This window comes from Cucurbita pepo, chromosome 8, assembly GCF_057944985.1.
Source record: "Cucurbita pepo subsp. pepo isolate OVF chromosome 8, ASM5794498v1, whole genome shotgun sequence".
NCBI classification, from domain to species: domain Eukaryota; kingdom Viridiplantae; phylum Streptophyta; class Magnoliopsida; order Cucurbitales; family Cucurbitaceae; genus Cucurbita; species Cucurbita pepo.
Window position 1 is genome coordinate 9,881,880 of NC_141805.1, and position 15,404 is coordinate 9,897,283.

Sequence of the window (15,404 nt, forward strand, 5' to 3'; positions counted from 1 at the left end):
TTCATTTAAAATATTATTTTTTAGAGTAGGGTTATATTTATATCTTAAATACAAAAAACTTCAACCCCACAATATTATAAATTAAATAATTACAATTTAATATTATATTAAATTATATTTACTCCACATTTTTTAAAACAAAAAAAAAATTAAAAAATTAAAAAATATTAATGTCAACAAAAATCTCAAAATTTTAATTTTATGAAAATATTGATGTTGATGGATAAAATAAAATATATATTTAAAATTACAAATAAATGTTTTATTATTATTATTTTTTCATGTTTCATCCATGCTTCAATAGAAAATGTCTATAATTATAAAATATATTATATTTTCCACGGAATGATCATAATTAAATCTTAAAATTATTTATGAGATTTTATCCGAATAAAAATTTTAATAAATTATAAATTTATAGAAGTTTAAAAAAATCACTTTTTTTCTTTAATAATTTATTGATAATAATATATTTAGCGTGAAAAACGTTGGCGATTGAGCGCGCGCAAAAGAGCAAATGGCGTGGGAAGCATGCGAGAGAGAGAGAGAGAGAGAGATGTTGACTGTGAACTCATAAGAACTTGATCGATCGTTCTAAGTTGTGTCGCCAATTTATTCAACATTTCTCGACTAATCTCTCTTCAGATCGCATCGGCTGATCATACATTGATTCCGCAGTTGACCAGGAACTAGCAGCGATGGCCGTGTGAGTTTAATTCTTTTTCCATTTGAATCGGAACTATTTTCTTTAGCTGTTGATTCAGTCAATCTGAGGCATTTTGGTAGGATCATCTAAGCTTTGTGTATCAATTGAAATTTCGTTGCTCATATCATTTTGTCCAAATTTAACAGAATCACAGTATACGTTTTAGTCTCTAATGTTAAGGATGTTATTTCGATTTTGTCGCTGTTGATTTCAATTTAGATTGTATGATTTAAACCATTTCCGCCGGTGGAGGTTGAATGTGGCTAATTGTTGGCTTGTGTGGAATGATACTTAGTGACTAGTGAGTGGACAAAATCTTAGATGAGAAATTAAGCCATTTAAGTGAGGATAATTTCAAATTCGTCTGAATTTATAAGAATTTAGTCTTTTTATATCTTAGGTTGATTAATTCTTCCTTTCAAGTTTTGTCAACTCACTAAGTATTATACCATGTTCAACTATATTGAACATCTGCCAATGCTAGTGACTAAATTGGAACCTTTTAAGTGATGGGAAAAAACACTCAAGTGAAACATAAATAATGAAAGAAAGACAATGAATCAAATTTGTCACAATTTACACCAAATTTAGATGTCTCTAGACACATGACAGTCGAGTTGATTCTAATTTTGATGCTTCTGCAGAGTTACTTCAGCTCCTGGGAAAGTATTATTGACAGGAGGATACCTGATTTTGGAGAGGCCAAATCCTGGTTTGGTACTCAGTACAAATGCTCGGTTTTATGCAATTGTGAAACCACTGCACGAGAAAACTGAGGCAGAAAATGGGAGTGGGGTATGTTGTGTCCCTTCATGATTGTACCTCGCATTTGTTATTAGTATAACAAGCCTTTTCAATTCATCTTTTGCTGTTTATGCCTTCTGATTGACTTTTGTGATTATATTTTTTACTTTATACTTCACCATCTATCTTGCTGTTGATTGTGAAGTGCTCTTGCTTGACTGAACGTATAAATTCAGAGATGCAGCATGTACATGGTTTCTTGAAGTAAAAATCTACTCTTGCTAGGCAAGGGAATTGAGGGAGAGGAAGAATAGAAGTTGGTTATTGTTTCAATGCCTTAATCCCAAATTTGCTGAATGAAGAAATTCTGGATTGAAGAATTTGTTTTTAACAATAGCATCATGGTCCTTGTAAAACTGCTTTTACTGGCTCAGTTTTTGCACTATTTCCCCTAAAACAATTGTTTCGGCTGTTGTCATGCTGGGTACCATTCATATTGCATTACATTACAACAGTCTCTTTTCTTTTCTCAGGAATGGGTAGATGTGAAACTGACCTCACCACAGCTTTCTCGAGAAAGTCTATACAAATTATCGCTTAAGAGCTTTACCATTCAGTGCATCGGCTTGAGGTATGTTTCTTTTTACTTTCCTTCAAACCACTTGCTCCCATGCCCCATCTATGCCCGCTAGTCTTTAATCAAGTATTTAGTTTAGCAATATGCTATAGGATGTATGCAACTTATTCTTGATTTCAATGTGACACTCCTTAAATTCAGTGAGTCAAAGAACCTTTTCGTAGAACATGCTTTGCAATATTCGTTGGCTGTTGCACATGGGATACTTGAGAAGAACAAGAAAGATTCACTGCACAGGTTGCTACTACAAGGTAAAACCAGTATGGTCTTCTTCAATCATTTAAAACCATTAATGCTGCGAATTTAGTTGCTAATTTTTCAAAATGGGCTAGCTTTGCAGGTCTCGATATCACAATTTTAGGATGCAATGATTTCTACTCTTATCGGAATCAGGTGCATGATATGTTTTTAACCCATCACTACCTTATTTCTCAACATCATGCTTATAACTTAGATGTTAGCCTGTATGGCTTTTCCTTTATGTATATTAGTAATAGTATCCCACATGCACTTATTCTTTGTTTATAGTTCTATCTGATTTCTAAGGAAATATTTGTTTACAACGAACAAAAGACTGTCTGATGGAGTCGGTGACTCTCTTTTCTTTTTCCTGAACAGCAAATAATTGTTTCCTTTGAAATGTGTTTCTAGGATACTGAGATTTTTCAATATTGAATCTTTGTTTGTTGAAAGGATGTTGATGAGTTGATCCCATTTCATAGATTGAAGCACGTGGACTTCCGTTGACACCAGAATCCCTGTTGTCTTTTACACCGTTTGCATCAATTACTTTCAATGCTGAAGAATCAAGTAGTGAAAATTGCAAGCCTGAAGTTGCGAAGACAGGATTGGGATCATCTGCTGCAATGACGACTGCTGTTGTTGCTGCCCTACTTAATTATCTTGGAGTTGTAAATCTTTCCTCAACAAGAGGTCAAGACAAAGAAAATGATATTAAGGATCTTGATATCGTGCATGTAATAGCCCAAACTGCTCACTGCATTGCACAGGGAAAAGTTGGAAGTGGATTTGATGTCAGTTCGGCAGTCTATGGCAGCCAACGTTATGTTCGTTTCTCACCCGACGTGCTTACCACTGCTCAGGTATTTGCGCATCTGCAACCCATTATTTAGCTCTCCTTCATCCTTTTCCTTGTAATCTATATTCTTAATGACAAGAAACTGCCTGCTTACGGACTACACCATCAAACTAAAACACTTGAATCAAAGGATTCTAATGCCAATGTTTTTTTTCCAATTCATGAAGCTCTGTGAGCCTTTGTTTCTATGTTCTAAGCACTTTAAATATGGTTTCAAGATTCTTTACAATATAATCGTGATTCCCATAAACCATGCTATTATTGCGCAGCATTGGATAATCCTAATTTATGTTTTCAATAGAATGAAGTTAAGCCTTTTGAGTCTTGGCTTTTCACTCATTTTTATTTGGGCCGTGAGTTGATGGCTTGATGATGACATGTTTGGAATAACTTTTTCTGTTGAAATTTAAGTCTTTGCGGCTTTAGAATATTAGATATTTGTCGGCAACTCTGACCATGTTGAAACTATTATGGTATTCCTTCCGAGTCCAATGAACTATCGGTTAACCTTCTTTTCTTAGTGATTACGATACAGAGACAAGTTTGTGCATTTTGTGATTAATGGGACTACTCTTAACTATTGGGACTTTTAATATCGGTTACTATCGGTTACTCTTCAGTGTACTGTTAAATGAAAGAGTGGAAAATAGGAAGATTCTTTCAAGAATATGAGATCAATTTAAGAAGTGTAATATTAGAAGGTAGGTTTTGTTTTTTCTTCCATGCCAAGGGTTCACTTACAAACATCTCATTCTAAGGTTCTATCCTCAAAATTGCATTACACATCTTCTGCTTGTGTGATTTCCAAACAGCATGAATGCCTTCCTGAACTTGCGTTGTCTCTTATACTTTTGTATAATTGCAGGCAGCAGTTAAAGAACCACTAGAAGAGGTCATTGTCGATATCTTAAAAGGAAAGTGGGACCACGAAAGGACTGAGTTTTCCTTGCCTCCACTAATGAATCTTGTGAGCAAATTGGGGATTTCTCCCTTACATTTATTTAAACAAGGATTTTTAGATTTTTTATTTGCAAATATTTTCAACATATGTAGGTTAAGATTATGGCTCCTAATGCTAGATTATTTTCTTATGCTGTGCAGCTTATCCTAGAGATCGTTCGTATATATATTCCCTTACATATATTCACTTTAAAACAATATTTTTCTACCAATCTAAATATAAATGTAGCTTAACTGGATAAAGACATTATAACCTTGACCAAAAGATACTGTTCGATATCTTCAGATATTTGAATCTTCATTCCGATGTCATGTTGAACTAAAAAGACGAAATTGTTCGATATTCAAGCAGTTTGGTTGTGCGTGTAGTAAGACAGTAAATAACTACCCAAGTCTATCCTCTGACACTATCTTTTCTTCTATGGTCTGTTTTTTTGTCAGTTATTAGGGGAACCAGGAGCAGGAGGATCATCCACACCATCGATGGTAGGTGCTGTTAAAAAGTGGCAAAAATCTGACCCTCAGAAATCTCAAGAAACATGGAATAAGTTGTCAGAAGCAAATCTCGATCTCGAGAGGCAACTAAATTTACTAAGAAAAGTTGCAGCAGAACAATGGGATGTGTATAAATGCATCATAAGCAAATGCAGCATGCTTGGATCAAAGAAGGTAGTTGTCAAGCTTCACTAAGTCATTTTTAGGATGCATGATAGAATCGCTTCCATTGTTGGAAAACTATAATGTAGTGAGATAATATCTTCCGAGAATAGAAGTTTGTTTGATTGTGTCCCTGCATACTAATTTACTTCTTTTATCCATGTTTCTGTTAGTGGATGGAACAAGCTACTGAACCAAACCAACAAGCCATTGTTAAAGCATTGTTAGGGGCAAGAGATGCCATGCTTGAAATACGAAATCATATGCGGCAAATGGGCGAAGCTGCAGGCATTCCAGTAAGTCTCTTTCTTCATTTCTTCTCTCTTTGATCTTTCATTAAAATACAGTTTTGATCCCTTTACTACGAGAGATCTGTTTTATTTTAGTCCATGTCCTTTCAAAATTTAGTCCCTAAACGTTTAATAAATCTTAAAACTAGGTTTACGGTTATTGTTAACTTTTACAAAAAAGATGGTCACTATTAGCTTTCTCTTTATAAATTCTAGAATATATAACTACGTGCCTTTTCTTGAATGTGTTGATAAAAATTAACCCCAAACTAACAATAAGTCCTAATCTTAAAATTTATTGAAAACACAATAACTAAATTTGGATATTTACCAACACTAAAAGAGAATGAGACCCAAAATTTATAACTTTCTATAACTTCAATTCCCTCCATTGTCGATGGAAAGTACATCTGAAGCAACAAAGGGAAATCATGTCAGTCTGAGCATAGCTTAGTAAATAAGACATTCATTATCATCCCAAATATTGATTATTCGATCATCCTCTCTGCAATTGTTAAACTAAAAAAAAAGAGTAAACCATCCTATGGCATTTCATGCTCTCAACGTACCAGAACATTTCGGTCCAAAGAATACAAATAAAAAGTACCTGAGTTGTATTGTTGGGTATATATACAGATTGAGCCAAAGTCACAAACTGAGCTATTGGATAGAACAATGGAATTGGAAGGAGTTTTGGTGGCTGGAGTTCCAGGGGCAGGTGGGTTTGATGCTGTTTTTGCTATTACATTAGGTGATTCTAGCAGCCATGTGATTAAGTCATGGACTTCACTCAATGTTCTTGCCCTCTTGGTTAGAGAAGATCCCAATGGAGTTGCTCTAGAATGTGGTGATCCTAGAAGTAAGAGTATGGCACCTTCTGTTTAAACCCAACTCTTCTATCGTGTTTCTTGTATTATGTTTTCATCTTGTAGTTTGATGGATAATGGATTGGGGTTTTATCATTTTAACTGCTTTGATCATCAGAGTTTTTCCGAGAATATATATTGGTTAAATTATAATTTGGTCCAATTATGGAAAGTATGTCTTCAACAGGGTTCCCAATCGAACTCTGGTATTTAAATATGTCAAAATATTAGCACTTTTAAGCTATTTCTATAATGAAATGAGAAATGAGATTGATGATGATGAGATCTAAAAATATGAGACTCATCTTGAGATGGTCTGACCGTCCAAGTCAACCGCTAGCAGATATTATTTGTTTTGGCTCATTATGTATCGTCGTTAGTATCCAAGTTTTTAAATGTGTCTAACTGACGACGATATGTAATGGGCTAAAACAGACAATATCTGTTACTGGTAGGCTTGGGCTATTACAAATGGTATCAGAGCTAGACATCGAGGATGTTGGGTTCCCAAGGGAGTGCATTGTGAAATCTCACATTAGTGGGAGAAGGTGCATTGTGAAATCTCACATTAGTGGGAGAAGTGAACGAGCATTCATTGTAAGAGTGTGAAAAACCTATTAATGTGATTATTCCAGCTATATTTAGTACCATACATTATTTTTATAAGTAGAGTTCCGAAAACTATAAAAAAAACTTTCTAGTTCACTTATAAAAATTTGATTTTTACTCTCCAAATATATGGAATAACTATTACTATCCTTAACTAAAAAAATGTCATCAGATACGAAATTCCGAATGCCGACTAAATCATCCATATACGCAAATATTGCTCAACGGTGGGCTTTGAGCTGTTAGTTCAGTAAATTAAAAAAAAAAAAAAAAACATTAATATATTAATATTAAATTGTTGGAATCTAGTTATAATAACCAAGTAACCAAAGTAGCTGTATTATTCCAATTATTTAATATTAATATTCAATAATTTACTATAAGATAACTATTTGAAGATGCTTATGCTTCAAATAGCAAACAAATTAGTTCAATCTAAATTATTTAATAAAAAAAATAATTATTATTAAAAAATGAATCAATAAAAAACAATACATTTTAAGAAAAAATTTAATTCAAAAGATGGATTCGACATAATTTAGCAAGTAAAAGTAAATTGAAAAATAAAATAGCTTACAAGAGTGCCCCAATATTCTCTAATAATTGCTTTCTACCCCCTACTACAAAAGTAATTTCAAAGGAGGCCCTACAAATTCTATTTTTGTCTCATATTTATTTCTAATTATAACGAAAAATCCAATTTAGGTATTATTTTTAGAGAAAAAAAAAAAGGAGAAAATTATATTAATTTATTTATTTATTTGGGTTGAGAGAATGGGGCAGAAATAAAAAAGGACAGAAAGTTGAGGACAAAAAAAGAAAAGAAAAAAGTAGGGGGCCGTTGGCAATAAATATAATAAGTTGGTAACTTATTAACCAAAACCCAATAATTCTACTCTGTACTCCCCCACCTTTTATTCAGATAATAATAATAATAAAATACGAATTATTTATTTATTTATTTATTTTTAATTCAGTTTCTCTCTGTAACTTAATTTTGTAGGTCCCACCTTCCAAATTTGATTTACAGTCGTCCACGTGGTCATCATTAAAATCACCTCCTGTGGGCCCCCACCCACCATGGGTGTGAGTGGTTATTCTCAATGGCGTTTGAATAAAATTTACGACTCCGCTGAGGTAATAAAGGTCGTTAACTTTTATTTGGTTTTTAAAATTAAATTAATATTTTTAGTCTTTAAATTTTATATTTATAAAAAAATATATATATATTTTTAATTAATCTCAAATTTTATTTCTAAATTATATAATAATAACGGATTAGAAACCAATTTCACACTTCAAAAATTAAATTTGGACTTCTAAAACTCAAATAATCAAATAGAAATTATTTAAAAATTATTTGACTTTTTAGTTTTTATTTTTAAAAAAATGAAGGATATAAAATAATGTTTTTTTTTTTTTTTGGCGAGAAAAAAAGAATTATTTTTTTATTTTATTTAAATTATAAACACCTGTTCTAAAACTTTTAGGTGTAACGGCCCAGATACACAGCTAGTAGATATTGTTGTATTTAGGCTTTTTCTTTCGGATTTTCTGTCAAGGCTTTTAAACGCTGGGGAAAGGTTTCTACACCCTTGTAAATGGTGGTTTATTCTTCTCCCAACAAATGTGGGACATCACAATCCACTCCCCTTTCAGGGCTAGCGTCCTCGTTGTCACTCTTCCCTTTCTCTAATCGATGTGGGACCACCCCCAAATCCACCCCCTTTGGCCCCAGCGTTCTTACTGGCACACCTCCTCGTGTCTACTCCTTTCGGGGAATAGCGAGAAGGCTGACACATCGTCCGGTATCTGGCTCTGATACCCTTTCTCGATTTGTGCGTCTCATCCTTGCGCAGTGGCCATGTTAATCTTCTTTACATCATTCCAATTTTATAGAATGTTCGGGAAGTTTTAATTTTAAATTTTTTTAATTTTTAAAAATTCAAATATTTTTAAAAAGATGTGAATCATTGTACGGAAAGAAAAAAAGAAACACAATTTTAAAATTTTGCTTTTTTATTTGGGTGAAGAATCTGAATGTTTCTTTATAGACAATAAAATAAAATTTATTGTAAAAAATAAGAAAATAAGTAAAAAATAATAATAATAAATTTTTATAAATATATTGACTAATTATACTTTTCTCTTTACTTTTGCTTTTTCCTTCCCTTATTCCCATTTTATTTTAATGATGAGGTGTCAGGTTGATCTTAATTTTATTATTATTATTATTATTATTATTATTATTATTATTAAAGATAATGTTGGATTTTAAAATAATGTTGAGATCAACTTTTGTAAGGCACGAATTTGCCCACTAATAATAATAATAACTAGTTAATACATAATACATTTATTTTAAATAATAAATATTTTTTATTTTTTATTTAAAATACAATATATAATAAGTAACGGTTAAAATTAATTTAAATTTAAGATTAAAATAAAATTTTATTTTATTTTTATCACAATAATAAGATAAATATAATCATCTTAAAACAATATTATATAGGGATAAATATATTAAAAATCCTATTTATTTATTTATTTAAAAGTTATTTACCAAAATAAAAATGTAATGGAACTTAAAAAAGACTAATATTAAATAGAAGTCAGAAAATAATAATGAAGTATTCAAATTACCATTATGGAGTCAAAGTTAACGATACCGTTACCGTCAAAATGGAGATGATTGCCCACGCTCTTCGGAGCGCTTTGAAACTGCAATTCTATGTTATAAATATCTTGGTCGTGTTCGTCTTTGTTGTCACGCGCTTGGTAGGCGCGTGGGACAATAGCTTCAAGGACAACCGTCTGTCCCTGTAACCAGTCCCTATTCATCACGAACTCAAATAAGATTAGAATTAGTGGGACCCACTTTTATTTATATATATATATATATATAATTTCTTAGGATAATTTTTACAGTTGTAATATTAGTATTGGTGTTATATCGGTGACTTAACAATATATAAAAATTAAATTAACGCCAAATATAAATAAAATATTTCATTATACCTTAGAAAAAAAAAATTTTAAATCATAATATTTTAATTAATTTAGAGTATTAAACGTTTTTTTAATTTTTTTTATTATGATAATAAAAAATTAAAATATTTGGATGAGATCATATAAATTAAGATTTTAATATTATGGTTTTAAATAAATTTAAAATTATAATATTTTAATAGTTGAATTTTTTTTAGTTCAACAATTTTGGTAATAAAAAAATAAAATACCCCGATGCGATCGTATAATTTTTTTTTTTAATATAATAAATATAAATATAAAGATTTAAATAAAATTATATAATAATTAAAAAAAATGTGAATAAATATATTTAATGACAATACCCTCACTTCCGAGTCCTACTCTCTGTATTTGCTTTCTGCTTCGCTTTCACCATTTTTGGGGGTCTTCGTCTTTTCGCTCGTCCATGGTGGTGGATTTTGCAGTCCCTTTTGCCTTTGGGTTCCAAAAGCTCCAACAATCCTTAAAAAGCCGCCTCTCGGCCTCCCTGGTTCGCTCTCATTTTGTCACTTTCTTCATGTGTTTTCTACTTTACTCTCTCTAAAACCCAACTGTTCGCGCTTCAAAAGGGTTTTTCTCTATCTCTTTTCACCACTTTTGGTATCTGTTAGCTTTTGATTCTTGTGGTTTTGTTCAGCGTGTTCTTCTTTTTCTTTTTGTTTGTTTATAATTTATTGTTTGTTTGACTGTGATTTTTCAACTCTTGGATTATACGGATGCATTCGTCTACTCTTTTTTTGTAAAATATTGTTTGATTTAGCGGTTTGGGTGTCTTGATTTTGACTGGAAGATAATTAGGGCTTTTGATTTTGAAGTTTTCTTAGTGTCTTTTAAGTCAGATTTGAATTAGGAATTGTGTTAATCCAGGGCTGCTGATGAATGTTTTTGTTTATCTTTGTTGATTGTGAAGATTTTTGAGGCTTTGTTTGTGGATGTTGTTGTAGGGAGCTAGATATAGACGAGAGTTCTTCTATCTTGAACGTGTTCATAAGTTCGATTTAGTATTCGGGTTGTAAATCTAGTGTATGTCGTCCAGAAACGAAAGAATGGAGGAAGAAAACTGGAGGAAATTGGTGAAGGAGATGCTCCCTCCTGGAGTATCTATCCCGGAAAGTGCTGGCGATTTGGATTACTCCATAGCTATGGAGTATGAGGGTCCACCAGTAATCTACGACGTCCCGAGAGTCGAACCTGTTGATGTGAATCCTCATTCGATTCCAATGGCTGAACCTTTATCTGAATCCCAAAGGTCCATTGCTTGTAATGGTCCTCCGACGATTGAACCGATCCCTTTGCCAGTTTCTCGTATTGTTGGTGTCATGAGTTCCCCTACTCAGAGTCCAAGGGTATCAGGAAGTTCGGAGTCTGTAGTATCCGTCCTGCAAAACCGTGATTTCTCTTCAGCTTCACCTTCTGCCTCCCCAGCTTCGGTTCATAACGTTCCTAGCAATCAACCGAAACAAGTGGTTATCGATGCGAGGAGAGCACCTGTTGTCACTTTTAATACTGTCGATCACTCCCATCGAAAGGAACTTAATGTTGAGAAGCAAGTGTATCCAGAGTACATCGGAGTTTCGAAAGAGAAGAAGAAAAAGAAAACTCGAGTATGTTATAGGTGTGGGAAAGGAAAGTGGGAAACGAAGGAGTCGTGTTTAGTTTGTGATGCTAAGTATTGCGGTAGCTGTGTCCTTAGAGCCATGGGATCGATGCCTGAAGGGCGTAAATGCGTCACTTGCATCGCTGCTCCTATAGACGAGTCTAAGAGGTCAAAATTGGGCAAGCATTCGAGGGTCTTGTCTCGATTACTTAGTCCTTTAGAAGTCAAGCAGATTATGAAAGCTGAGAAAGAATGTCCTGCTAATCAGCTTCGACCCGAACAGCTGATTGTGAATGGATTACCTCTACGGGCCGAAGAGATGGCCGAATTACTCGGATGCCCTCTTCCTCCACAGAAATTGAAACCTGGTAGATATTGGTACGACAAAGAATCCGGTCTCTGGGGAAAGGTGACTATAACATACCGACGTTAGCTTTCTTCTGATATTTATTGTTTCGCCATACACACACGCTTTCGTCTCTGCAACGAGAACTTCATGAACTACTTTTGTTGGTCTGACAGGAAGGAGAAAAACCAGATAGAATCATTTGTTCGAACTTGAGCTTCACCGGCAAGCTTAGCCCCCACGCAAGCAACGGAAACACCGAAGTTTACATCAATGGTCGAGAAATCACTAGACTCGAACTAAGGGTGCTTAAGGTACAAGTTTCGGCTTCATACTTAGAGATCAATCTAGTGATACCATGTATAATGCCTTATTTTCTTACATTCCTTAATCATAGCTTGCTCGCCAAAGGTCTATACTTAGTTGAAAATAAGCTCGGAAATGCTCGAGATGTTTTGACTTGTGTGTTCTACAGAAACTTCATTCTGTCTCAAAAAATCGCATGGATTGTCATGTATGAACGGTGTAAGTAATGACCGATCAAGACGTCTTTTTTTGTAACGCTAAGTCTTTTGGAGGTTAGCATTACTTCGTAATATTTCACATATCTTCGAAAAGTACCAAAACCTTTCATAGCTTGTTGGCTTTGTAGGGGACTGAGTTGAGACTCGGTAAACACCACGTGTCGTAGGTTCGGTCCAATTTTGGTGGAGAGAAGGAAGAAAAAGGAACATATATCATTGAAAAGTTGTGTGCGTGTTTTTTTTTTCGGTTTTGAAAAATTGATCAAGGAAGAAGAATATGAGGAGCGTTCGACTTGGAGTCATGAATCAGCTCGAATCATTTATATTGTTTAATTTTTTTTGGAGTTGGTTGGCTGATGGCTTCTCCTACTCTTCTACTGACCGGTATTGCATTATTTTCAGCCTCCTCGTCACGTGGATTGCTCGATGAGAGCTCTTGATTTAGTTTAGTTTGCTCGTTTACTATGAAAAGTATCTCCGTGTCTACTTAAAAAACGAAGTTTTCGATTATGAGCTCAGTTCCGTTTAGAAGTCTAATGGTTTGTGGCTTCGGTTATAACTAGACCTATTCGATGTGATTACTTTTCAGTTGGCAAATGTACAATGCCCACGAGACACACATTTTTGGGTCTACGATGACGGTCGGTACGAGGAAGAAGGTCAGAACAATATCAGAGGAAATATATGGGAGAAGGTGCACATAATACTTTTTGAATGAAGTTTAACCTATGTCGACTTGATCCTTTTGATATCGAGAACCTTATATATGCTTTGAATAAGGCAGGCTTCGACACGCTTTGTCTGTGCGTTGTTCTCATTGCCCGTGCCACACGGTCAACCTCCACCTGGAGTGAGAGAAGAGGCTAGCAATTATACAACAGTTCCCAACTATTTTGAGCAACAAAAAAGGATTCAAAAACTTCTGCTCATCGGGATCGAAGGCTCGGGAACTAGCACCGTCTTTAAGCAGGTACGTTTGCTATCATTATTGTTGTTATTTTGCTTCACCAATGTTCTATTGGATGTTCAGAACCTTGGAAGTGGAGAGTAGGAACTTATAAGTATGTTGGGCCGAGGAATTTCTTTTTTACGAAGGATAAGCGGATTCCGCCACCGCTGGCAGATATTGTCCTCTTTAGGTTTTCCCTTTTGGACTTCCCCTCAAGGTTTTTAAAACGCGTCTGCGAAGGAGAGGTTTTCACACCCTTATAAAAAATGTTTCGTTCTCCTCTCCAATCGATGTGGGATCTCACAATCTACTCTCCTTCCGAGCCTAGCATCCTTGTTGACACTTGTTCCCTTCTCCAAGAGATGTAGGACCCTCCAATCCACCCCCTTCGAGGCCCAGCGTCCTTGCTGGCACACCGCCTTGCGTCCACCCCCTTCTGGGCTCAGCCTCCTTGCCTCATGTCCACCCCCCTTCGAGGCTCTGCCTCCTTGCCTCATGTCCACCCCACTTCGAGGCTCTGCCTCCTCGCTAGCACATCGCCCCGTGTTTGGCTTTGATACCATTTGTAACAGCCCAATCCACTGCTAGCAGATATTGTCCTCTTTGGGCTTTCCCTTTCGGACTTCCCTTCACGGTTTTAAAACACGTCTACTAGGGAAAGGTTTTAAACTATCTTCAATGCTTGTTTTTTTTTTTTTTTTTGCAGGGAAAATTTTTGTATGGGAACAGATTTAATCAAGAAGAGCTTCAAGATATCAAACTTATGATTCAGAGTAACATGTATAAGTATCTCAGCATCCTGCTTGACGGTCGAGAACGCTTTGAGGAGGAGTTCATAAACCGAAAAAAGGCTCCAAATTCTCGGGGCGATCAAGCTCTCGACACTGGTAAGACTTTCTTTCCACCCTTTTCTCATTACACTTCTTAATGAAATGATACAAATGCTTCTCTAATTACAAAGTTCTCTTTTCAAAGATGAAGAGAGGGAGGTTAGCGAATGCATATACTCCATCAACTCGAGGTTAAAACATTTTTCCGATTGGCTTCTCGATATCATCGCTACCGGAGATTTGGATGCGTTCTTCCCTGCTGCAACTCGCGAGTATGCTCCATTAGTCGAAGAGCTATGGAAAGATCCTGCGATCCAAGAAACTTACAAGAGAAAAAACGAGCTCCACTTCCTTCCCGATGTTGCCGAGTACTTCTTAAGCAGGGTAATCCGTCGCTTGCTCATCATTATACTTGAGTTTCTAAACCAGAATGTTTGTATTGGAAATAACATCATCTGCCATCATCTATCTTAGCTTTGGCTTAGGAATGATTGAATTGTTGGGAGAAAATGCTTAGAATTTGTGATTGTTTCAGGCTGTGGAGGTGTCGAGCAATGAATATGAACCTTCCGATCGAGATATCCTCTACGCAGAAGGGGTGACACAAGGGAACGGATTGGCTTTCATGGAATTTTCACTCGACGATCGGAGTCCAATGTCCGAGACCTACATTGATAATCTCGAAGCTGCACCCCCACCCCTTACTCGGTAGTATATGTTCCCATTCTACATATTGATTTGGCTCCCTGAAAGTGTTTCCAAATTTGTAGCCACTTAAATTTGTATTCTATTGTTACAGATACCAACTTATAAGGGTAAGTGCTAAGGGGATGAATGAAGGGTGCAAGTGGGTAGAGATGTTCGAAGACGTTCGAGTCGTCGTCTTCTGCATTGCTCTCAGTGATTTCGATCAGATGTCTCTTGCTGCCGAAGGTAGTGGCAGCGGAAACCTATTACAAAACAAGATGATGCAAAGCAAGGAGCTCTTTGAGACAATGGTCCGACACCCTTGCTTCAAAGATACCCCATTTGTTTTGATACTCAACAAGTACGACCTCTTCGAAGAGAAAGTAAACCGGGTATCGTTGAATGTTTGTGAATGGTTTAACGATTTTAGCCCCGTTCAACCACTGCACAACAACCAGTCACTCAGTCATCAAGCTTACTACTACGTAGCCATGAAATTCAAAGACCTTTATCAATCCATCACTGGTCGTAAGCTTTTTGTATGGCAAGCTCGAGCAAGGGACCGAGTGACTATCGACGAAGCATTCAAGTATATAAGAGAAGTTGTTAAGTGGGACGACGAGAAAGAAGAGAACTACTTTGGACCTGAAGATTCCTTCTATAGCACAGGTGAGCTCATTTCCATTTGTTAGGATGATGATGAACAGAGATTTCTTGTACTAGTTTCATAAATAGCGTCAAAAGTGAGCCCAAAAAAGGAAGAAAAACATGAGCTTCACTTTCCTCTTACCTCTCCTCGGATCGAATAAGGTTGTTCTTGCCATTTTTTGAAGTTTTGATATCTTCTCATGCCATAGCAAAGCCTGCAGC

General features: G+C 35.3%; 2 protein-coding genes, 1 long non-coding RNA gene and 1 other non-coding gene across 4 annotated transcripts; 3 read left to right on the top strand and 1 right to left on the bottom strand.

The window, feature by feature from the left end:
• The first annotated feature begins 492 nt into the window (after window positions 1-492).
• LOC111800823 (phosphomevalonate kinase, peroxisomal) lies at window positions 493-6,131 on the top strand. The gene is made up of 10 exons (XM_023684690.2): window positions 493-706; window positions 1,351-1,501; window positions 1,984-2,081; window positions 2,229-2,338; window positions 2,428-2,480; window positions 2,810-3,190; window positions 4,052-4,153; window positions 4,588-4,815; window positions 4,977-5,099; window positions 5,730-6,131. The coding sequence occupies exons 1-10, from the start codon at window positions 699-701 to the stop codon at window positions 5,976-5,978; spliced, it is 1,503 nt and encodes a 500-aa protein (XP_023540458.1). The 5' UTR covers window positions 493-698; the 3' UTR covers window positions 5,979-6,131.
• Window positions 6,132-8,381: 2,250 nt separating this feature from the next.
• LOC111801246 (U6 spliceosomal RNA) lies at window positions 8,382-8,487 on the bottom strand. The gene has a single exon (XR_002816120.2). It is a non-coding gene; the product is annotated as a U6 spliceosomal RNA (small nuclear RNA).
• Window positions 8,488-9,922: 1,435 nt separating this feature from the next.
• On the top strand, window positions 9,923-15,386 carry LOC111800794 (extra-large guanine nucleotide-binding protein 3). Its single transcript, XM_087126185.1, is given in 10 exon segments — window positions 9,923-10,091; window positions 10,546-11,607; window positions 11,721-11,858; window positions 12,658-12,762; window positions 12,853-13,038; window positions 13,724-13,904; window positions 13,993-14,231; window positions 14,383-14,555; window positions 14,647-15,201; window positions 15,203-15,386. Coding segments are annotated over 9 exon segments (2,613 nt in total). The 5' UTR covers window positions 9,923-10,091; window positions 10,546-10,626; the 3' UTR covers window positions 15,258-15,386.
• On the top strand, window positions 11,865-12,344 carry LOC147791532 (uncharacterized). The gene is made up of 2 exons (XR_015422190.1): window positions 11,865-12,122; window positions 12,197-12,344. It is a non-coding gene; the product is annotated as an uncharacterized LOC147791532 (long non-coding RNA).
• Window positions 15,387-15,404: the final 18 nt, after the last annotated feature.